The 26,197-nt window shown below is 37.3% G+C and overlaps 1 protein-coding gene across 1 annotated transcript; it reads right to left on the minus strand.

The window, feature by feature from the left end:
- Positions 1–730: 730 nt before the first annotated feature.
- LOC139721155 (transcription initiation factor TFIID subunit 5-like) lies at positions 731–26,043 on the minus strand. Its single transcript, XM_071632486.1, has 17 exons — positions 25,895–26,043; positions 23,621–23,724; positions 22,198–22,276; positions 19,643–19,721; positions 18,955–19,078; positions 18,097–18,215; positions 17,422–17,499; positions 16,100–16,200; positions 12,784–12,875; positions 9,474–9,593; positions 8,985–9,164; positions 8,190–8,378; positions 6,895–7,006; positions 5,669–5,782; positions 4,326–4,503; positions 2,194–2,287; positions 731–1,078 (listed from the first exon to the last, which is right to left on the minus strand). The coding sequence occupies exons 1-17, from the start codon at positions 25,949–25,951 to the stop codon at positions 964–966; spliced, it is 1,935 nt and encodes a 644-aa protein (XP_071488587.1). The 5' UTR covers positions 25,952–26,043; the 3' UTR covers positions 731–963.
- Between the last annotated feature and the right edge of the window lie 154 nt (positions 26,044–26,197).

A 26,197-nucleotide genomic window follows, 5' to 3' on the forward strand; every position in this document is an offset into this window, starting at 1 on the left:
AATGTATTGCATGAATGCTGTGAATCAAAGGCACACAAATTTGTATCACTACACCTGGGCATCATTTCACGAAAGTTGTCAGCCCTGACAAGTTGTCAGTTTCTGACAATCACCATAGTAACAGTCAGTGACCAGAGCTTTTCAGCAAATCAAAACCAATGATTCTACTGAAGTTGTCAGAGACTGACAACTTGTCAGGGCTGACAACTTTCATGAAACGGTGCCCAGCTCTGCACCCATGGGTGCTGGAGGCATAATGTTGTCGTTGCTGTTTTAAGTAAAATTTGATATTGGGAGGAAACCGAGAGCAGTTAAAGAACTATCGAGTAAGGTATTCAGCAGTAGAATGTCTTGGATGATCTGACACGACATTCTTTGAAGACATTGAGATAATTGTTTCCATCATGAGACTGTGACAACACAGTATTATATGCCTCACTAATTTCACACCTTACTTGTAACAAATTTCACATTTTCTACAGAATATAGTCTTTACTGAACATGCTAAAAGCATAGTGTGGACACTATGTTTGAACTTGTCCTCAAGACAGAGAAGCTGTTTACTTAATAAATATCATTAAAGATAATACTTGGTCTTTTGCGCACAAACCATGAAGCTACCTCAAGAAATAACATCGTGGTCAAATGAACATGAGAGGTTTTTCATTTTTTCAAGGATCTTCACACCTTGTTATGTTTTTATATAGATGATCGGCTGACAGTGCTTGAAAATTGATAAGTATTGTTCCTGTAATACTGAAATGACTTTGAGGTGTGTATTACAACAGCCTTACTTTGAAAAATTAGATATAACTCAGTTGGTTACATGAGATCTAAAGGGCGTGAAAAAGTGGATATCAGATCTGAATACCTGGTAAGCCCACCTATGTATTCATAACCACAGAGCATGTGACCTGTGCAAGGTAATAACCTGTGTATGAGGTGAAAAGTCATGACCTGTAGCTATGAAGTGAAAGGTCCCGCTGCCAGCAGCAGGTTGCGTCTAGTGAAGTGGAGATGGTAGACTGAGGTAGACTTGGTGGGGTAAGAACCTAGCAGACTGTCTCCTCCCTCAGGCCTGATATACAAAACACACACAAATAATGAATGAATAGAAATCTTTCCTCTGCATAGAAAAGGCTGTTAAACTCAATCATTTCACGAACCCAGTTCAAATGTAGTTTGCAGGCACAAACCCTTTTTGGTCGTAAAGGAGTCTGCACCAAGACTACTACATGCACCACCCTGGCACTGTCCCATAGGCCCTGTGTTGTAGCTTCTCCCAGAGGCTGCAGTGCCGGGGCATGCCAGGGTAGTGCATGTAGTAGTCTTGGCGCAGACTCCTCTACGACCTTTGTGCCTGCAAACCAATTCAAATGTGTGTGTGTGTGTGTGTGTGTGTGTGTGTGTGTGTGTATGTGTGTCCGTGTGGTTGCTTTTGATAGAAATACACACACATTTCTTGATTATTTCCTTCTTGAACAAAACAATCATTACTGGGCAGTCAAGATTCACACATGTTAATCAGTGAGGGTCAAAAGCAATCAGGGAGATACTTTACATATCACATGCATCTCAAAAGGCTAGGATGATTCCCAAATCAGGTAATTATTCTATGATTGTTTGTCATCATCATCATCATCATCATCATCATCATCATCATCATCATCATAGCTTTACCTATTACCCACACAGGGCTACAGAGGATTATTTTTTATCAATTTTTTTTTTTTTGTCTGTCTTTCTGAACACAGTGCTGATTTGCAAATGCACTGTAATCCAAGATTATCACATGAAATTTTTCTTCAAGAAATTTGTACAAATATTTGCCGATTCATTGATCATAACTTACAATATAATCCATCAATAGCAGTGGCGGATCCAGACGGGGGGGGGGGGGGGGGGGGGCATCGGGCGCACGCCCCCTCTTTATTTGTTGTTAAAACAAAAGGAAAAAAAAAATGAGATGAAACCCGAAAGTACGGAAGTAGCACCAGAAATATTGTTTGTGCCTCCCCCCCCCCCCTCTACGGAATTCCTGGATCTGCCCCTGAATAGAAAGTAAACAAGAAACTTTGATCTTTTGTCTGAAGAGAAGAACTTTTACAACACATTTGAAATGAAAGGTTGCAAACTGATGTCAATAGCAAATCAAAGCACATCAATGTATCACTGCAGACTTGTATTACTTACGGAATCACCATCGGTGATGACATGGACTCGTCTGCGTCTGCCTCTGTGAAGATCTTTTTGACATCCCATAACTTTACACAGTTGTCAAGACCACCTACAAAAGAAATGCGTGTGATCCAAAACTGTATAATTTTTACTGTGTCAGACAAAAATTTGGGAGGCATTTTATGTATTCAAAGAAAGCCTTTCAGGATATGGACAAACATAACACACTTTCCTTGTTCCACTGGAAATACACTGTAATTGCATTAAGCAAAACGGAAATGCGAGAATTCTAGATTACCGATAATGTAAATTACAACAATGGAAAGAGTTCCATATGTATTGTACTTGTAGGTAAAAAAAAATGAACAAAAACACAAACAAAAAAACACAACATGAGCATCACGTTTTAGTCAATAGTTTAACCCTATTCTACCTGGGCTATTTGAGACCAAGTTTTTACTGGGGGGGTCAATTTGACTCCCCCTTCAGATCTCGGCCGCCGATTGCGCGATCCCCGCTAAATTTTGCCTGAACATAGAGCCGGATGTCAACTAAAAGACTACATGGTCATACAATAGAAAAATGTTGATTTTATATTTTTTAATAAATTGATTATGCAAATTTACGCATGAAATCATATTTTCACCTATAACTCCATCAAAAAGAATGAAGGATTGCTAAATTTTTGTGTCAGAGTTCCTCAAGACACATCAAACAATTTTCTTGTAAAAAAATAGCGCAATCAAAATCAATTTCTTTTGTTTTTTATTGTTTTGTTAATTTCTTATGTATTTTACTGTTATTTCGACCTTTTGTTTTGTATTGTGTTTTTGCCAAAATTTGTTGCAGGCACTTTTTCAAGCTTATCTACATTAGAATTGATTAATTTCAATGCTCAAAAGTTGAAATAATCTAATTTATATCAATTAAACAAAAAAACACTATTTGCATTGGATTTGCACACAAAATCATGAATTTGAGCTGTTTTTGGGTTGACATGCATATGCAAAACATTGTGTAACTTCAGAACGGTGTACCCGGACGTCGCAAATGTGGTCTCAAAATATGCGGGAGACTTCAATGAAAAAAGTCATGAAACGACGCGTCAAAATCTTTGCGTGTTGTGGAATCGTGGTGTGAAATGTCGAGGGGGGGTCAATTTGACCCCCCACCCCAGTTAGAATAGGGTTAACAACTACAATGATCTATACAGACAACTCTACATGACAACTCTACATGACAACTCTACATGACAACTCTACATGACAACTCTACATGACAACTCTACATGACTATACATGACATGACTCTGCATGATAGTATCACTTTCATCTATTCTGTATATGACTGTGACAAATATTAACTGGCACATGAAAGCTACAAAACTTTGAACCATGCACCTCTCTGTTTTTTGGTGTCTGGTTTTGAAAAAAAAAAATTACCATTCTGTTTGTCTACTGTAAAACATGATATATTCGCGGCATGAAATTTTCGCGAATTGGAGCCGACAGCTTTTTTTGCGGCATGAAATTTTCGCGAACTGCCACCGGCATTCAATGCATATAGTGTAGACAAGAACTTTCGTGTGCATTTTAATTTTGCGAATCTTGGCGCTCGCGAAATTAAAATGCTTGCGAAAATTCCTCGTTTTTCACTATTTTACTCAATTCAGCATAGAGTGGTACTGTATTACCTCCACCAAGGAGGTTATGTTTTTGTTGGCACTAGTATGTTTGTTTGTTTGTTTGCAAAATAACTCAAAAAGTTGAAAACATATTTTTGATGAAACTTACAGGAAAACCTTATGACACAAGGAACAGATGATTGAATTATAGCAGTGATCTGGGAATGTCTATAAATTTTTGTAGGACTATCTATCTTCTGGTTATATATCGGGTCAATGAACCTGGGGGTTCAAGCTGCACATGTTTGAGGTTTGCATACGCACACTAAAGCGTGTGCTCTGCTCAAGGTGCCACACGGCAGGAAGCTGATGAGGTAACATAAAGACAAGGCTTCTTTTTAGGATATTGGGCGATTATTCAGCATGCATGTATGGGTGAGAATGAGCTGCTTGGCCGAGGTCTGCACTCTTCAAGAGCTTTTCTAGTTTGATTTGACATCTTCACTCTTCTCTGGGAACCCACCTGAAGCAAGAACATTTCCATCTTGACAAAAGCTGAGAGAGTAGACAGGAGCTGTGTGGCTGCTCAGTTCCCTGATCAGGTTGCCATGACGCAGTTCCCATAGCAACACACGTTTATCAGTACCAGCTGATGCCAGATAGTGACCATTGGGAGAGAAGACCAGACTGTGGATTGGACCCTTGGGATGAAAAAATTAGAAGTTTATGAAGGATATTGATCTCATCAGTGTCCTATTACTCAAGATCAATTCAGAAAATTAAAAATGATTAGAAACATCAGTATTAAGAACTATATAAGTGCTATTTTTAAAAATTATTATTAGCATTATTAGAACTGTGGGTCTTGCAGCGCAAACAACAAAGAAACAAAAACAAAAACAAAAACAAAAATCAACCACTGGTTTCATGATTTCCCAGGCATGTACTTAATTTTCAGGATGTAATCAACCACATTTTTCAGGGGAATACATTTTGTATGCTTCACTGCTGGTTGTTTGATAAAATTGAAGTTATGTAATATTTCTTCCTGTACTTGAAAAAATTCAATTGTTGGAGTGTAATATGTGACTGTGCATCACAAAACTAACAGAAAGTTGCACCACTTGATTTTACGTAAGGACTCAAAAAAGGTGAAACGGATCAACCAAGTTAATCATGAGTTTTTCATATTTTCTGTAAAAGCTCTAATTCTTCTTCTACATTATTCTTAAGTTTGGGATAATAAAACGAATTAAATAGTGTGTTTCCAGCAGTTTTTCTGCAATCCTTTTTTGGTAGATTTAGTGTGATTAGTTGTCATAGAGGCCCCTTTTTATTTCTTAAAAATCTTCTACACACTGTTCACTTTCAACTCTAATAACACTTTAAAGGATAATGCTACTGCTTTGAAAGTTGGCATTAATCATGGACAGAATGTGTTAACAGCGCATGCTCAGTTTCAGCTTAATCTGATAATCCCTTCATTGTTGTTGCTGTGGTAGTGTACATCCTGTTTTTTTTTTTGTCCCATTCTTTGCACAGCTTACACGGCTTGATAAAGATTTGAAGCACTTGAATAAACTCTGTACTTCAGAGCCTCTTTTCTCAGCTCACACTTTTCCAGAGTGTGTTTTCTTTCCAACATTTAGATAAATTAGGAGATTCAATTTGAATTGAGTTATACATCATTTTAAAGCTTAGAGTGTGCTCTTTCAGCATCTACCCACCCTTAACTAAAAATCCATGTCTGGCAACTTTTTGTTGGTTTTGTGGTGCAGGGTCACATATGACATGACTGAAAAGATGTGATCATTATCTCTGCCAAAATAAAAAGAAGGAGACTATGTGAGAGATTTCTTTGAATACCTTGTGTCCTGTCATGACCCTTACACACTTTCCGCTGCTCATGTCCCATAGTCGTATTGTCTTATCACTGGAGCCTGTGGCCATGTAGTTTGAGTTGGGATGAAACTTCACAGTCTGTGGGGCAAACACATGTACAACGTACAGCAATCATGTAAAGTGCAGAGACTCCAACTCTCCCGTTTTCGACGGGAGATCTCCCGCCGAAAACCCATTTTTGCACAATCTCCCGTTCTCCCGTTTGAGATTTGATTTCTCCCGCCCTGGCTCTGTGTCTCCCGATGGAAAGGTTTTCTTACCTTTTTTTTATCGTATGTTGAAAAAATAAGCCTCAGATAGCACCAGAGAACATCTAGAATCCTAGGAACTTCGCGCTTCGCACACATCAACTTGGAGTCTCCCGTTTGCTAGGGGTTTCGGGCGGGAGAATCTCCAGATCAGAAGGTGCTTGGGGTTGGAGTCTCTGAAAGTGGGATGTGTCACAATAATGCACTGCTGCCCTCTACTGGTTGAAATCTGACATTCCACTTGACAATGAACACTAACTCGTTGAGGACAGGCTGATTTGGCTACAACACACATTTCCAATAGACACCTGCCAGAGTATACTCGGGACTCGTCCTCAATGGGTTAACCCTGACTAGGCCGGGCTATTTAGGTAGATGATAGAACCCCCCTCCAGATCTCGGCCGTCGACCGCGTGATCACGACCAAAAATTGGCACACACATTGTGTAGGACGTAATCTAAAGTACCATGAAGTTAATTTTTCAAAAAATTTATGCTAAACTATGCTAATTTATGTATAATGATTTTGGTATAAATTCTTCCTAATACTGTTAAACCAAAAATTTACACATGCATTCTAATTTTGCAAATTTCACACTCACAAAATAAAAATGCTCGTGAAAGCTCTTGCCTACACTAAATGCACTGAGTAGCAGTGGAAATTTGCAAAATATCATGGTGTGAAAATTTCTTGCTTTCTAGAACTTGCAAGCACAATTACTATTTTTAAAATGTGTGATTCTGCAGTTTTGGTTAGACCATTCCTACAGATCACTACTCATCTCACTATTGACGTATGAACAAACTTAACCTCTCTACAGCCAGGTCAATTTGAATTTCTCAGACATGACATGTATTCAACAAGGGATGTTTTAGATCACATTACATCTGAACAGACAATGCCTCAAGGAGAAGAGGTAGAATCAGAATTTAAATTCTTACATCAACGTCCGAGAGATGACCAGCAAATATCCTGAGTGGTTGATGGTACTCTGTGGCCCAGAGTCTGGCTGTCCTGTCTTTGCCTACTGATGCAAAGTAATGGCCGAACGGTCTGCAAAAACACAGGTAAAGTACAATAGAGAACATCATTAGCATGAAAGGAACTAAACGAACCAGGTGTATTGTACCAAATAATATCACTAGTGAGAAATAGACTACAAAAAATATATATATATATATTTTTTTTTTTTTGATGTAGAGCTCAGATATCGAAAGGATTGCAACAAGAAGAAGGATTATGGTAATTGATGAATTACTCAGAGTAGATTATGTCATCATTATCATTGTCTAATAGAACAGAGTTTGTATCTACAGCTCATTTGTGACCCTGTATCTCCAAAACACCAACAAGTCACTAAACCATACAGAAAATGTAAAATAATTAAAGAGTGACTGGGTTGACCCATCTCACCTATTTTGAGCCTTCACGTAAAATCTGCGCATGTAACTTTTTGCAGGTTTTGTGATGCATGGTCATATTTGTAAATTACCATGTGGTTGGCAGTCAAACATCACTGTCTCAGAAATTCTTATACCTGGTAATTGTTTTCATCTATGACAGCATGAATCCCAAAATATTTTGAGCAGGCTTCCTCCCTGTAGGCAATTCTGATCTCTGTTCTAATGGTAAGCTCCTAGAGAAGGCAAGAATCTGGTGGTTAATCCCTTGTTTCAGATCACCTCTTTGCTATTGTAGCAGTGAGGCTAGAAGGAAATTACTCAAAGCACCTGGTGAAGGGCATGGAATGGGTTCTACGTCCTAAGAATTGTTTCAGCCTCTAACCAGGGCAAACATAATAGGGGCAGTCACTCTACACAAAACTGTGTCATTTCACTACCTGGTATTTTGCTTTTTGTAGTTTGGACAGTAGTTTGGGAGTTACCAGCGAAACTTTTTGCATGCAAAAGGGGAAGTTTCTCATTTCCCACAAAACTCAGTATGTGTAGTTTTGTGTAGTGTGGCCACACACAGCTGAAACTTCAAGAAGTTTGTCATGTGATTGGATCCATTTTATGTTGAGTGCACACTTTGCACATTATTTTGCATGCTGTACATGATTTTTGCCAATGTGAAACATGCATATCAGAGACTGGAACTATAGGTAGTTTCACATCAGTCAAACTAAATATAGTTTTATCGGTAGTGTGATCGCTTGCTCAAACTTCATAAAGTTATTGGGAAGTAAACTACTCATAGTTTAGTGTAATCTGGCTGCTGCTAAAGACAATCTCACCCAAAGTCTGCATCCCAGACAGGAAAGTTGTGGCCCTTGTAAGAGACGAGGCAGGAGTAGGTGTACATACTCCAGAGACGGATGCTGGAATCCTCAGAGCAAGACAGGAGAAAGTTTTTGTCTGGACTAAAGCTGGTTCCGTACACCGGTCCACTATGGCCATAAAGGGTCTGCTGGTCAGTTGATGTCCTGGAGGAGTCGGGTCAAGCAAGAATTTCAGCAATTTATTATCTCATCAAATATGAATCCAAGATATTTTCCATCGTTCCTAAAATGGCATACTTGTATAGCCTGTTTCCTACAAAACTGTGTTTGACTGTTTTGTTTTGTTTTTTAACAGAAACATTCTCCTATTCAGCTTGTTTGAATGCATACGCACTTCTTCTGATCTAAAGTGTCAATTAAGACAAACATTGTACTGTGAGTTATGCTTGCTACAAGGAAATATGCATTAGGATCAAACTTAAATAGGAAATACTCCTGTCATAAAGATATTCTTGGGGGTTTTGTGTTAGCATTGTAAGAGCAGTATTACCATACTCACTATCAAATTTACAAATACTTTTTTAGCTATCATGCTAGTTATTTGCAAAATGAAACAAAAGTGTTAGTGCTTCACAAACTGATAGAATCCCAAATTAACCCCATTATAGCTAAAGGTAAAACTATCAAGTGTAATGGCAATGGCATTTTGTGATGAGGAATCTAAGGGATTAAGCATCTATCTGCAACTGATCTTTGGCCCAACCAGACATATGAACAGATGGATTAATTTGAAGTATATTTGAAGCCTACCCATCATCCATTATTCGTTCCAGGACATCATCCGCTTCGGCATCAATCTCCTTCAAGGTTTCAGCTGCCTTCACCCTCCGTAGCTTCTCAGGGGTCAGTGTCCAGATGCGGATATTGGAGTCCGAGAATCCGGCTGCCAGGAGACCCGAGTCATTGCTGACGTCTACTGAGATGAGACGACTGGAGGGAGGCAGACAGGAGAGAGGAGATTCAATCTTTATTGCACAATAATCAAAGTCAAGACACACTCAAATTTGCACTGTAATGCTTTTCATCAGCATGAAAAATATGCCATGAACTCTTGCTGAAATAAATGTGTTTCCCGAAATTTCTTTAAAATTTCACCTGAATTTGGGAGTCAAATATGAGGAAGATATTTCTAGAGTGTTAGTACGGTACACATAAATGCTCAGTCACAAATGTTAGTTTTGTTTCAGATTGCACCTTTTAAAAATGGAAAAAAAAAAGGACTACACTGGATTCACTCACCCTTGTGTGGAGTTGAGGAAGGAGTAGAAACAGATTGAGGGCAGATTGTCGGTTCCCAGATGGACTCGTTTGGACAGCTCCCTCTGGGCATTCAGACGCTCCAACTTGTCTGCATCTTTGCTGATGTCATCATGATGTCACAATGAAACAAGGAGAATTATTGCTGATATGGGCAATTCCACGGTAACTGACGTTACGCGTAAGGATTTTCATGAAATTGTTTACCTTGTAGTTTTGTGAATGAAAGCACCTGGGGCTTGCAATTAGCATTGATGAATGAGTTCATGAGAATGAAGAAATAGGTGGAAAGTTTTTCTCTCAAACTGCATTTCTTATCACATAGCAAGTGAAAATGTGTCGGTAACTGACGTTAAGGAAAAAGGACATGGGAATTTATGGTGTAGATTTAAATGGAAATATCTCATGTCCCTGACTTTTAACCTTTATGTGTTTAATATGGCAATACACTTAGGTTCTTAGGAACAGGTGTGCAAAATAATGTGCACTTTAGTTGTCTCCTTTTAGCACCATGCAAGTTTCAGTGAAGGCATGACGGTAACTGACGTTACGTAACTGACGTTCCGCTTACATTTGCCATAGGGTTTACACATGCAAAATCATGATTGGGAATAGCTTTGTGATTTTTCATAATTCTGACCATTCAGAATGATTTGTTTGATATGGAGTCATACCTTGGTTCATCAGTCATAAATACACAAATGAGATGAAACATTAGTCCATTTTCTTTGTGTTCTATGAAAACTTAAAGGTAAACATGTCAGTAACTGACATTACACATACTTTGCCATGGGGTTTACAGAGAACTAATTTCTTTAACAGGTTATTATACTGCTGCAATATACCAGTATCAATCCCATGCAACTACTTAGCAACAAATTAAAACAAAATCTAAAGACACAAATGGGTTGGGTCCTTAGGGGGCAACCCCCCCCCCCCCCCATGCCATAACACAGTTGGGCAAAAATAAAGTAAATGCACAAGAGGATATTTCTTGACATTTGTCTTAAGATTGAATTCTAATTCAACATTTATGATTACACAGAGCCATTAATAGATTAAGCAGTTCCAAGTATAAATACATGCATAATTGACATGACTAAGGGTTTTTTTTTTTTTTTAATTTAATGAACAGGAAATTTTCTATATCTAGAGTGCTCCACCCATAATACCTTTACACAAAACATGGATATTTTTTTGCTTGAAAAAAAAAATCAAAAAATCAAAATATATTTCAGGTCATGGGGAAAACACACTTATCAACTCATAAATATGCATAAATATGTATGAAATCTATTGTGATATATTTCTTCTCCTTTTCTTTATTTTACTCCTTCTCCTTCAAGGCATTGTTAGGGCCATAAATAAAAAAAAGGTCTCCATCATCAATCTAAATGAAAAGTGTAGCACTTTTAATATTTCTCTGTGAAGAAGAAAAATAAATGCTTTTTTGGTCAAAAGAGCATTATTGGTTTACACTATTCCTTGCTTGAAGTAATTGAACTGGTTTTCTTTTCCGTTACGCTGATATATCACGGCTTGCAAATACATTCCAGATACCAAGAAATCGGACTTTGCAACGAAAGAATTCTAAGATCAATATTAAAAAAAAAAAAAAATCTTCCTGTTCATAATTATCATGTATTGTATTACAAAATATCCCTGCATGAATAGAATAAAGTAATCAACAAATACACACTGTATGAACAATTTTTTTTTAAACCCTAGAATCCCCTCTCACTTTGAGCAACATCAGTGTCAAGTTTCAAACAGTAATGAGTACATGCCTTACGTACCATAATACAAGATGCGCCATGTTAACTACACCAGACATTTAAGTGCAAGAGAAGAAATATCTGTTTGTGCATTTGCCTTGAGGTAGAAACTTCACTAAGTTTCCAGAAAAAAAAAGAAAAATGCTGGCAAAAGCAAACATTGGTGAAGATTGTAGCTGTTGGTATAAAGCTGTGCACAAGTTTGCACGTTAACCACCTTTTCTATAAAAAACAATCATGTCACTGATTAGGCCTACAAACTTTGGTAGCTTTATCATCCCATAGGACTGGGAATGTACTAATTTGAGTGCATATACTGCATGTGGCAAACTAAACTTCCAGATGATTTAGCCTTAAACTTGTGCTGAATCAAAAATCGAAAGCTCAAGCCCCCTTCCCCCCCCCAAAAAAAAAAGATAATCATGGTAAATGAATGAATAAATAAATTTAGAAATAAAATAAAATGAAAAAAATATATTCATGGACATACCATGGTAATGACGTCATTCCCTATGAAAGGGATTGCTGCTCTTTGTTGTAAGTTGACTTCCCAGATGTATTGAAATGGCCAAGAGTCAAAAATTTTGCCTCAGTTATAATTACTGTCATGGTAACTGACGTTACATACTCGTGTATGACGTTTCGGTAACTGACGTTACACATTTTGTAGTGATCATTTTGACTCTCCAGTATGCCAAGTATCCTTATTTCTGGTATTGAAATGAAGGCATATGGGCATACATTAGAAATCCCAAGTTACATCATAAAGCTCACTTTCTTTGATGAATAAAGTTAAAAATTCCTTGTTTTTGGTAACTGACGTTACATCCATCATTGTCAAAGTAATTAAAAGTTTTTATCAATTTCTTTAAAGCAACCAGCTTTTTTTTCTATCGTGTGGTAAAAGACTTCTCTGGTAACTGCATACATATAAAAGATTGTTGTTTAGAGTACTAATAAAGTGGATATACAGAGAGTAAGTTATGCCACAATCCACTCTTTTCACCATTGAGTTATAGGCATATTTTGGCAGCCATTTTGAAAATCAAAATGGCCACTTTTATTGAAAAACATAATGATTCTTAAAACTTCAACTCAAGTACTGTCTGAAAATGTATGGTGTTTGAAACAAATATCATTTTGAATTTTTGGCACCTGTGTCCTAGTTACCGTGGAATTGCCCATATGCACAACTTTTGGGTACATACAAATTTTTCTTAGGTAACACTGCTATCATGCATTTTAGATCACAAATGCAAGTCGAGTATGAGGATTTTTGTTATTGGTATGTGCTATATCATTTATATCAATTACAAAATGAATATGTCAGTTGAAGGATACGTGTATCTTCCCAACAAAAGATTGCAAGAACTTCTTGTCATAAACACCAGTCCAACCTGTGCACTCATGTATTCTTTGGCAATGAAGTCAGGGAGAAGTGGATAATAGTACGGTTTGTACAGAAAATAATCTTATATTAAGAGAAAGTCTAAAGCCTTTCAATGTTTCAGACTTACAGCTCTGGAAGAGGAATCCTGTTCTGTGGCGGTGCGTTTGGGTCAGGTTTATTCTTCTTGCCTGCCATGGGGTCTTTCTTCTGCTTCTTCTTCTGCAAAATTATTTAGAAAGCAACAGATCTACATAATAAAGGCATTATTAACCATTTGCAGATGAAACAAAAACCCAGCATTAGTATTTCAAAATAGTCATAAAATGTGTGTTAGGGATAGAAACAACCAATCTAAAAATTTGAACCAGTATAATCGATGTTAAGTATTGTTAAATATACAAAATGTGAACAATAGTTATGATAAAAATGTTTCCAGACTAAACCGTCTACAGTTATGGTTTAATGAGAAAAATAGTGATATCTCCTTTTATTTTACGCTTTATTGCAAAAATTTCATACCATAGGATGTTTTGTGATACAACTGACCTACACATATGCATCAAATGTGATATCTCGAACAATTTCTAACTCAATGCTCCCAGAGGTAAACATGACCTTTAAGGGGATGGCTAGTAACCAATCAGTGGGAATCAGTGGGAATGCTGAGGGATGATTGTTCCAATCCTTGTGGGATTCATTTAAGAGTACATTATATATCTACTGTTGTGTGAAAATTATTTGCTTCAGAACGGTCTCATATTCAAGTAATGTGCAGATTAATGCCCCGTCACTGACCAGGCACGCTAACCTGGAAACATTAAACTGCACATTACGTGAATATGAGACCATTCTGAAGCAAATAATTTTCACACAACAATAGATACACAATGTACTCTTAAATGAATCCCACAATGATTAGAACAATCATCCTCCAGCATTCCCACTGATTCCCACTGATCAGTTACTAGTCATCCCCTTTAAATACAAAGTATGTAATAAGTCAATAAGTCAAAATATTCATAATGGTGTACATGTATGTAACAACTTATGTGCCCTGGCACTCAGTCTAACTTGTCAAAAGTTTTTTTCATCAGCATTGAGTAGTTCCTCTAAACTTGACCTCTTGTAGTTATAAGTTAGCAAGCCCACTCAGGTGTAACAATGTCCCTTAGTCCAACAGGAGGGCCAAGGTGATACAATGGGGGATTAGGGACATTTGGTAATCTCTGTTCATTGACTAATCTCCAACAATCAATGAACAAAGCACAGGAAGGGCTCAAGCATGTAGTGTTGTTGTGAAGTCTGAAGTCACTGGCAATGACAAGCTATGAAAGAAAGCACACAGCACTGAGCAATGAGGCAGTTTCTTCCTAACACAGCTTCAGAATTCTTGAAGCACTTTTTCCTCATATCAGACTTTGAATGATGGACAACATCCCACGTTTCAAACTCTAAATTTTGCTGGCAAAAGATACCAAAGCACAGGTTAAGCATCAATCACGTTTGCAATGTTAAATTAGGATTTTTTTTTTGGATAAATAATAATAATAATAATAATAATAATAATAATAATAATAATAATAATAATAATAATAATAATAATAATAATAATAATAATAATAATAATAAAAATAACAAATAACACTTACACAGTGCTTAATACTGGCATTTTAAGCATATTAATACAAAACAAAGAAGTCAAATTGGACACCATTTTAAAAAATCAAGATCTTAATCACTACACATGTAGTACCAGATAGAAATACACAATGTATACATGATTCCTAAGAAGAGACTTGTGGAAATCAGACTGAAGATTGATCTATTTTACTTTTCTTTGATGAGCTACCGGTACCTATTCTTTAGTTTTGTGATCCTTCCCATCAGTACAACAATTTACATCTGCACTTAGAAAAAAAAAAGTTTGTAATCCTACACAAAATGCTATCCATTGCAAGTGGTACAAAGTGTTGTTCTTGTGTTTTTGGTCTGCATACAAACAGGACATGATAATGCACACTCTTAACAATAACACCAATTTGAAGTACCACAATATGAGGTATATAGTCAAAGTACATGTAGGTTTACTCTGGACATTATTCTCTATTGCTTTGTCCAGGCATACACACAGGACATGGATTATACCGTAGAAAAGATGTCATTATGAATGTCCAAAAGGGAATTTCATTATGATACTATATTTTGGAAAATGATATTTTCTTCTGACTTCTGGTAACAATTATTCCCTGAAAGCAGTGGCTGTAAGTTTCACGAATTCAATATTTTTGTAAGTATCGGGTTACATGGTTGATGGATTAGATAAGCTAGCAGATGAAAACTGGAGTAGGATGCTCTTTTAGCATCACTTCTGTATAAAAAGTCTGCATCTATCATGCTTGAGTGCTAAACTTGTCTCAACACCTATCAATACAGCTAGATGAATCAGTAGGGTAGATCAGATCATTTCATGGTCTCAATCCAGAGGAAATCCCTGTCAACTTTAGCACATGGCTCCCCTTCTGCTAGCATGAATGAGGGTTGCAGCATGAGAAGTCATCCATGCATGCAGGGAGGGGAAGGACATCCACCTGCTACTCAGAAACCAGATGATTCGATGTGAAGGATGGATGACCACCCAGCCATTGTGCACTCATGCAAGACACCTTGTGACTCAGTTGAAATATGAGCCTATATTCAAACCACATTTTTTTGATATCACGTTAAGATGCAATTTGCAGACAGAGATATTCAATCAATGTCATGACTTTTATTAGAGTAGTAATTGGAAAATGGAAACCACAAGAAATGCAGGCTTTTGGGGTCTATTTTGTTTTTCGTGATATTTCTTTGCCTCTTTCTCTTACTTTTCTGTTTTTCAAGATCTGTTTCTCTCTCCCTCTCCCTCTCTCTCTCTCTCTCTCTCTCACTATGACTGTAATCACATGAATAATATCTTCATCTGAAACTTATGAGTGATATGAGCGGAATAATTTTGGTAACCGAGGTTGGATATTCCTTTATCATGTAGATGTGAAAAGTGATAATGATACGCTAAGCTGCTGATTAAGAAATACATTTACTAGCAACAGGTGCACATATTTTACATATAATATGTAAATCATTTTCTAATGCTTATTAATTCAAATCATTGATGACAATGAGTTACAGAATCACCATCATCATCATCACCCATATTAAGTAGATGGTTGAAAGTCATACTCAGTAATTCATTCTTTTCATGCAATGTTGACAGAATAAATGGACAAAATGTAATGATTCAATGATATAATGACAGCTAATAACGGAATATACTAGCATCTAATCTTTACATGTTAAATGTCATTTTCCTCAATGTTAAGACCTAGAATTATGACATTATCTGTGTAAGATATGAGTTTTAATACCAAGAAGCTTTCCTCCTGGAGGGACAGAGGGTGACTGACCTTTGGTTTGTCTTCTCCTTCTCCTCCCTCATCCTCTTCATCAATCTGGATGTTGATGTCAGGCTCCTTCAACAGGCCGTAGAAGATTTTCCTTTTATTGGCTGCAGGGAGAAATGAACAAATATCATCAGTCTAAGAGACTGCCATACAAAAGTTGTAGGTGAATGGGGCGGTTCCAGGAATGTCGTAAAGGGGGGGAGGGGGGGGGGGGGCGCAAACAATATTTCTGGTTCCACTTCCAGGTTTCATCTCATTTTTTTCTTTTTATTTCTTTTGTTTTAACAACAAATAAAGAGGGGGTGTGCGCCCAGTGCACCCCCTCTGGATCCGCCACTGGCTGCGGTGTTCTTTTATTTCATGGTGTCATCATCAGCTTTCATACCACATGTTACATCAGATGTATTACTATTTCATGGCATTGTTTCTTTTCTAGATTGTCCTCATACCATTCCCACTCTCCAAAAGGTATACAAATTTAGAATTTTGGGCAAAAATATAAAAATGAAGCTTTGTTGAAGTGTGTCACTGGCTGATGAAATGAGGAGCTGTCACATGATAACATAAACAAATTTCACTTCAACCGTAATCATCTTTGCAAATGAGAGTAGTATCACCTTTTGATTCAAATTAAACTAATGTACCTACACTGATTACTGTAAAGCAAGAAATATTTGCAGCATGAAATTTTCGCAAATTGCCACTGGCATCCAATGCATAATAGTGTATACAAGAACTTTCGCATGCCTTTTAATTTCGCAAATCTTTTAATTTCGCGAAATTTAAATGCATACGAAAATGACTGGTTTTACAGTACTCATAAAGACATGAAGATCCACCTGACAACATTAGGGCTTTTGAATGGACATACAATTTGTATCAACTGTCACGGTAAATTACTGAAGTCTTCATTAATATCAATCACCTACATAACTACTGTCACCATTACTGTGTAAAATAAAACTTCACATGCAGAATGAATGGGGCCTCCCACAAGACCGACACCCACGAGTCATACAGCCCACGAGTTCAACATTGAAAACAGGTCCATGAGTTATACAGCTCATGAGTCATACAGCCCATGACTTCGACACTAGGTAAAAACAGCCCGCGAGTTCGACAGATACAACACGGGGCTTAATGTGTGGGTCTCATGGGCCTTGTTAGCTTAGTGTCGAACTCATGGGCTGTATGACTAGTGAGCTGTATAACTCATGGGCTGTATAACTCGTGAGCTCTATGACTCGTGGGCTGTATGACTTGTGGGTGTCAGTCTCGTGACGAGCACCCAAATGAACATGAGGTAAAGCTAAAGTGTATCTGACCTTCTCTCTTGGCCTCTCCAACCATGCTGCCTGCTGTGGCATCAATCTGTTGCTTTGTTCTTGGAACTCCATCAAACACTGAGCAGAAATACAACACAACACACTGGTAATTACAGATACAATTCACAACACTACAATTACTTTCTTTGTCCTGCATAAACACTTTCCATAGTAGATAATAATAAGCTACACTTATAATTATTTATAACACGCCATATCTACTCCTTACAAATGTACACTAGTAAGAGTGCCAGCCATAGAGAGGCACATCCACCAGAAGAATAGGCAAAATAAAAAAATAAAAAACAAGTTCAAAGTCAGAAGTTATGACACCTATTACAATGAAAATATGAGATAAATAATGAAAAATGAGATACTTTGATTTACACTGTCAACAAACAATGTAATAAACTGTACTGACAATAAATATCATTTCAAAAGGAAACAAAGATACATTGTTCAAGATTTTATTCCATTTTGCATTAAAAAATGCTTTTGTTAGTATGTTTAAACTTGAAAACTGCCCTAGAGAATATGAAACTGAAGTGATGAAACTGATGAACATGAGCTACATTATGCCAGGACACACCCCCTGTAATGCCAAGTGCTCATTTGACCAACAACATCAGACTGACATTGTCTAGAAACAGACTGACTGACAAACTTTCCTCTTACCATCAATGTAAAGATGATCTTCAAGGATGTTAAGCACTGTGCTGTTCTGTTTGTCCTGTAGATATCTCTTCAAGGCACTGTAGGAATCTCGTGACATTCTGATCACATACTTGCTCGTTCTAAAATAACACAGAGGCAATCAAAAATATATTGAAGTTAACAACTCTCATGTTCCACATCATCTGACTCATCTGACGTATTCTACTAAAAATTTTCACTTTTTTTCTTTTATCTTTTAGATTAACAGTCTTTGTGAAATGTACAATTCGGCAGAGAAATTAGAAGTTACGCACAGGCATATGTGTCCCTCATTAGAGTTTTTCATGTATAAGAAATTGATGAGGGAAAAAAAGAGGTCTAGCCCATATTGACACTTACCTGAGATCTCATTTTTACCACAAAGATATCAGTCTTTATGGGCAAGCTAGAGAATGAATAGCATTACATTCACAGGTAAGGAGACTTCACATTATATGTACTTGGAGCAGGATTTTTGTGTGTGTGTGGGTGTGTGTGTGTGGGTGGGTGGGTCAACCCCAGTTTATTCACCTGTAAGTGACTAAAGCTGACTTTCCTTGTGATGAGCTGATGTTTTACCTAGAACAAAACACAGGATAACCTATGATTCAATGGCCCTTACAGTATACATGCCCAGACAAACTTCATAATGGAGATAAATTAGGTTAGTATGGAAAGTCTCATTTTTGTGTAACATAACCCTTTTCCACTGAGATTCAAGTCTGTGTCTCTGTATGTGTGGGATTATTTGTGATATGTGCATTAGGTGCACATGTGTGTATCTGTTGGTGTGACTACAAGGGTTGGGGGAGGGGCACTGCGTAGTGTTTGAAAGCTGACCTGAAGTTCATCATAAGTTCACTGTGCCTCATGTGATCTTTCTTAGTGACAGCTGCCAGTCGAGACAGATCGTCTTCATGGTATTCTTCCTGCTCCCCATTGAATGCACGGAAGAAAGTTTCAGCTGGAGATGAGAAAGAAAAGACATATACTTTATTTGTCACTACAAAGCATTCACAAAACTTGTCATTCTGTGAAATGATCACTAAATAAAAATTGTCTTGTAAATGTTAAACATTATCTGAAGTGTGGTTTTGTCATATTTCCTATTACAAAGAAATCTTATACTCTAGTCATAACTTAGAGTCCTCTTAAATAAGGTACTGCACAATGTTTTTCTCAAAAATCCATCACTTCCCACTCTCTTGATAATAGAACATTACTAGTGAAGGACTGGTGACCAAATCTTTTGTCCAAAAGTGATTCAACATTGTGCAAATGTATGATCCCAACTATACTGAACTAATGCTTTTCCATTTTGCACAGAGTTACCTACATTTATAAGGATGCTTATTAATCATGTCTACGTGGAGTAGTATGTTATTTCCTGTACAGAAACATTAATTACTCTTTATTCTCTTCTTACCCCAATGTGCTTCATGACACATTCCATGTTATCCTAATTAGCATGAATAATTATCTCTAGACTGAACGGTAACAGAGAATCATTTCACACAAGCCAGCTCACCTTGCTTCTCATGATCATTGTAGACTAGTTCAAGATACATGTGAACAAAGACAGGATAGAGTATTTGGGCCAGCTCACTCTGAAATGAAAATTTTAATCAAGTTCAAATAATTAAGGATTCTTAGCACTGTAAACCTCAGTAAGACAGAAAGCTTTGACTACATATGTACAACGTAGATAGCAAATACGTTCAAATAATTCACGTCACAACTACAATACATTGTGCAAGGCACAAAGATTTCTGAAGTACAGAAAATTAACTTTAGAACCGTGTGTTTCTTTAAATCAATTCAATTTAGATTCACATTATTTAAAGAAAAGGATTACAAAAATTTAACAACAAATACACATTAAAATGATTGATTCAAATAAAAATGAAACTAGAAATGTCGCTTTGGCGACTGGTATGCCTCCGCCATAATGCATGATTTTCCCAATAGGTCTAGATAGTACATGTGGACAATGTGTGATTACATTTTCACAAAATTGGCAAAATATTGATATAACAAATTTGTCACAAATGTGTTGAATGTTCACCTTCCTTGACCTAGGTTTAATTGGATGAATAGGAGAGCATGTATCTAGGGATTTAAGGACTTTAACTTGACTTTGACCCATTCATACATTTAGGCATTGAGTGATTTTCAAGGTACATGTGTGGAAAATTGGTGTGAATTTCTGAATTGAATAGTAAATTGTTACCATTTTCATCTGGCCCTTGACCCTAAAATTCATAAGATAATCACTTTCAGGTAGAACATGCATAATAAACGAGTGTATGTACTAAGTTTCAAGATAACTTGAGCCACTTCCGAGATATGGAGGAAAAAGTTAGTTCAGCACTTTCACTTGATTTTTGACCTTTTGACCTTTGAGGCAAAGAAAGAAGAAAAAAAAAACTTTCCAGAGAATTTCTATTAGGTTACACATGCATACACCAAGTGTTAAAAAAAAAAAATAACCCTGCTGGCATTACATAAATATGAGGGAAATAGTAAAATTTTGAAGTATTGCACTTGAACTTTGACCCCTGACCTTTGACCCCATGAACCCTACATTCTCTAGATAATCAATTCCAGTCAGTACATGTATATACTATGTTCCATGCAGATACCTTGAACAATTTTCCAAGGTACGGAGAAAAAAAAGAAGTTTTAATATTTTTACTTGACCTTTTGACCTTTGACCTTTGACCTCATGACCCAAACTTTCACCAGAGAATTTTAATTGGGTAATACATGTATACACTAAGTTTCAAGAAAATATCTTCAGGCATTCAATAGATATGGTGGAAATAGTGAAATTTTATGTATTTGACCCTGGCCTTTTGACCTTTGACCTTTGACCTCATGACCCAAACCTTCACCAGAGAATCTTAATTGGGTAATACATGTATACACTAAGTTTCAAGAAAATATCTTCAGGCATTCAATAGATATGGTGGAAATAGTGAAATTTTATGTATTTGACCCTGACCTTTTGACCTTTGACCTTTGACCTCATGACCCAAACTTTCACCAGAGAATTTTAATTGGGTAATACATGTATACACTAAGTTTCAAGAAAATATCTTTAGGCATTCAATAGATATGGTGGAAATAGTGAAATTTTATGTATTTGACCTTGACCTTTTGACCTTTGACCTTGAGTATGTGCAGCCAAAAGTTGATAGGCACAACTTCACCCCCTAATACACATACATGCCAAGTTTCATTAGGATACCTCAACAGGTTTTGATAGTTACCTTGTCCACAAAATTCATTACGGACGGACGGAAGGACGGATGGACAGAGGGACGGACGGACGGACGGACAACCCGAAAACATAATGCCTCCGGCACCACTTCGTGGCGGAGGCATAAAAAAGGAAGAATGAATATGGTGCATTGGATGCAGTGACAGGGGTGCTTGTTAGTGAGTCAAACTGATCCAAATTGGAGTGCAATCCATTTTACTGAACATAAAAAAGTTTTCATGAGTTTTCAACCAAATTTGATGAATTAGAGCTAGAAATCCCACATCATCATTCATGTCCCTCTCATCCAATCAGCCAACTTCAGCTAATATGCCCTTTATGTTCAAAGTTTTAAGCACTTTTAAGTATAAAGTTCTGTGAGTTGATTCTCTCCATCTGGAAATTAATACAATGTGCACACTGCCATACATGTATATCAATAGCCAACTGCATATTTCATGTGATACACGTAGAAATACAATGGAAGATAGTCTACAAATTGTAAAGCTCTGGTCAAAATTAAGATACACTGCATTCTTTAAGACAAAAATGGACACAAATATGACAGTTATTGTGTAGAAAAACAAAATGATCATGTTAATTCTAACTTGATGAGCATGGAAACGCTGATAGGATGGTCACATGACTAAAATGACAAAAATCACTATTTCGTCACCACAAAAGTGGCCTTATAAGTGTATTAGAATAAAATTCCTCTTTCAAACATGTCCACACTACGAGGAACAATCCTTTAATCTGCATTAACACAGTGCTCATTCTTGGAAAAAACCTCAAACCCCATAGAACAACAAACAACTGACCTTAGTAGTATCCAGTGACCCCTCAATGAAATTCTTAAGGTTCCTGTAGTGGCCATCATATAACAGTGGGTCTCCATCACTGATGAATTAAAACACATCGGAAGTAAGATCAAATCAAATGAGTCTTACAGATAAGTAATAACTGCAGTATTAGATATCCTTTGAAAAATATCCAGAAATTATGCACACTGTTTTTAGATATTTTTTTATTTACTTTTGTAATTTGATAAACCACAGTAACAGAGGAATAATTATGAAATTACGTGTTAACACAATTACAGCCCTCAATTCATTCACATATGGTGTACATGGGCATGTACATTACATCCAACACCCACACGCTCACACATCTTTATCTCATTCACTTAATCTTTTACCACAATAAAGATACCGTAACTAGAGAGGCACTCAGAAAGCGCAAACCTCCGCCAAGCAATTCATTTCCATCCATACATGCATGCTAAAAATCACCAATATTTCACAATATAGAGGCCCTTCATACACATCATCAGCTTCCAGCTGCACTGCGTCATGCTGCGCCCGAGCAAAGCACACCCTTTAGAGCACATACACTGTGTACATGTATGCAAACCTAATTTACACACAGCTAAAACTCTGAAGTTCAATGACCCTTTCTGCTAAAAGATTAAAAATCCTTTTAAAAAATCCATAAGAATTCATGGATCTCACTATCAAAATTTAATAATCTGTTCCTTTTGTCAAATCAATTTTTCCTGCAAGTTTCAATCACATCTATTCGCAACTTTTAGAGTTATTTTGCAAACAGACAAACAAACAAAACCAACGCAGATGAAAACTTAACCTCCTTGGCAGAGCTAATAACGGGGTCTTTTTATAATGCACTGTGTCTGTCACAAAATGACACTCCTGGTGCAGAAAGCCGAGACCTCTTTTTGACATTGCTTCATTTGGAAAGAGCCATGATTGAAGGATTGAATGATGAAACAATACGTTGTACGTAAGCAACAATGTACTGAATGATGCCAAGAGCAGGCAACCATGTAAAACGTTGTCCGGTAAGTTTTTGCACTTTTAGGTTTATGAGTAGTGAGCTCTAACCATTATAAGCACATCATCAGCTAAGCATTACAAAGTGCATGTTACAAGAACTATTTTAACTCTCCTTGTTGCTAACTGTTTTGTTTTTTTCCTTCACAATGAAAAGTCTTGTTCCCGACATTACAAACAATATGGAAATATAAATGATAAGACATTAAATACTGGTATTACTTTCTAGTAAATCTGAAGCTTTGCCGAATGGGGAAATTCACTTGACACTGAAAGTGGACTGGAAACACTACTAAGTAATAAACACAGTAACTGCACAGTACAGTTATAGAGACCTGTGAGAGAACTCAGTATCATTTCACACTCTTTAGACCAGCTTGCTTTAGACACTGACCTGGTGTATGCTGATAATACTGTAGAAACATCTTGGTCAGTGTTTGATGCATTCTCGGAACTATCTTGAACATGGGCTTCCTTTCGCAGCAGTTCTTCAGTTCCCTATGGTACACATAAAAAAAAAAGGACAAAAATGCACAACATTAATTACTGGTAACAATACAAACAGATTTCTGTTAATCTCTTTAACTACATGTATGGTTGAGTGTCTAATACATCAACACCCTAACGTTTTTCTATCAATAGAAACTTAAAATATCACACAATTTGCCTGAAATTTTACTCACAGTGTGGAAAAAATACCCAAAGGAGTTTTATAATTTGTTTTTGTTTTGTTTTGTTTTTTACTTTAATGGTCCTTCTCCGCTCTGCTCTGTGGCCTCTGATTCTGCCAGATGTACAACCACATGTACATTACTGATGTAGCTTGCGCAGTCTCTGCAGAACATATCCCTGACGACAACACAAGACACAGGCTTCTGATCTTTCAGTCAACATGAATCCCCTCCGAAGGAGGAGAAGACCATTCAAAGTTTGAAAAAAAAATGCTATAAATCAAAACTCCTCCAGACAGATGGATTTTCTGTCTAGATCTAGACCTGGTTGTAGACACCTGCACGTAGACAGGTACATGTAGACAATTTGAATAGGTCGTGAGTTGCAGCTAGAGCTACAATATACATGTAGACTACTACAGCCAGTGAGCGTGCGGTGCATAATGCTACGCCTACAGCTGGACCTACTGTACTACATGTGTACTCGACCACTTTTTGATTAAATATCTTGTAGTTGTACAGCATCTCAGAAAATATCCCTCAGTTTCACCTTACAAAATTCATTTCACTCATGGCAGAAAATACCGCAGATTCATGTTCATCCCTGGCTCAGCTCAGATTGTTGCCATGTTGACTCATCCACACACGCGGAATTCTCGGTGACAAACGCAAGTGACTTTTCTTACTGTGCACCAGCACAAGCTTATTATTTTAATCAACCGCCCATTTTCCCATTGAAAAGCACGTAAATCCAGTGAATGGCATGGCAAATGTTAACAATAGATTGTAATTTCAAATCTCCAGTGAAGAATGCAAAACCACTGCACTGTGACACTGAGCATAGCTAGTCTCATGCATGAAAGTTTGTTCTTTAATTTAAGCACAATGCTATAAATAGAGGGGTGTCGGTTTCAATTTACGGTGTCGATGTGTTGGACACCTACTATACAGTAGACTTACTGGGGAAATTACAGAATACTGGTTTTGCGTCATATAAATCAGCATATTGGTGCGTATTAAAGAGCCGCCGGAGGCTCTCCCTTAGACTACTTTAGAGATGAATATCAGCCCAAAGGGCTGAAATTCATCTTTCCCATCGCCTGGGGCCCCCAAAAAAGCCCGGGAACGGAACGGCCGTCAAAAAGTAGGTTGACCACACAATTTTTATGAAAATTGAGTGGTTTCGGAGAAAAACTGCTCTAAATCAAGATAAGAGCGCCCATCAAAACACCCGTGTTTTGATGGGCGCTCTGCATCGGTTGATTAAAACTCGATTTTTGAAGAAAAAAAACAGAGAGGATTTTTTCTTCTTTTCATCATGGATAGTCATGATAGTGGACATGTGTGTGTAACAAAAAATCACTGTGCAAAGTTGCGACAATTTATATGTCAGATGTGAGATGAATAGAAGTGAGTAGGGGGCCTCATGAGGCGTTCCCCCCCGGGCCTCATGAGGCATGGGGGCGGTCCTCATGAGGCGGGGCAGTCCTCGTACGTGGGAGCGGTTCTTATGAGCGGGTTTCCCGGACTGAGTTAGAACTAATTTTTACATTATTATTGCTATTGGGGGACACCCCTGAAAACCACGTATGAATACCACACTCTCTCTGCACTGACCAATGAAAACACACGTAAATTAAACAAATGCAATCGTCATCAGCCAAATCACAGACCGTATCGCAAATCGGATTAATATATTTGATGGTTGCTATCGGCAAGCGTAATTACGCTCTTTTTAGAGCAATTTGCGCTATCCGTGATTGGTTGCCGGTATTCTGTAATTTACCCGACTTACTAATACCAATAGATCGATGATACTAGATTTTGATTCTGTGTACGGTCTACGCAGCTGCAACGCGCAGGCACCAACATTGCATTGCCATTGCATTGGTAGGTCACACAATAAATTAGGTATGGGACTAGGGCACACACACACACACATGCATCTGTGTACTCGCTGCACTGGCAACAAATTTAGTCAGTTCCGCTAGTCTCACCTTCAAATTATTCTTTCTCAAAAACTGGAGGACAGCTGCTAGAGTTTGGCTATCCATTTGCTGTTTTTCTAGTGGAACAACATTATCAACAGGAGGATTTGTAGGTGACGGGTCACTTTGGATCTGGTTTTGTCCCAACTCCGTTTCATTTTCTGCATCCATGGGTTCCGCCATTTTGTCATTCTATTGACGACTCAGGGGTACTGACTAAGAAGAACTTATATTTTGTTGCAAAGATATTTTATTGTGTATTTGTAACTTAAAAAAAATAGTTTTCAATATCAAAATATTTTATTTTGTTTT

The sequence above is a fragment of the Diadema antillarum genome, unplaced genomic scaffold (assembly GCF_040938485.1).
Source record: "Diadema antillarum isolate AM-2024a unplaced genomic scaffold, OU_Dant_1.0 scf00000139, whole genome shotgun sequence".
Taxonomy (NCBI): domain Eukaryota; kingdom Metazoa; phylum Echinodermata; class Echinoidea; order Diadematoida; family Diadematidae; genus Diadema; species Diadema antillarum.

Coding starts and splice junctions, on each gene's coding strand:
- LOC139721155 (XM_071632486.1), bottom strand. CDS start 25,951: ATGGATAGCCAAACTCTAGCAGCTGTCCTCCAGTTTTTGAGAAAGAAT. Junction 19,079..19,642: donor CAATGATCATGAGAAGCAAG/GTGAGCTGGCTT, acceptor TCTCATCTCCAG/CTGAAACTTTCTTCCGTGCA. Junction 2,288..4,325: donor TGGAAATGTTCTTGCTTCAG/GTGGGTTCCCAG, acceptor TTTCTTTTGTAG/GTGGTCTTGACAACTGTGTA.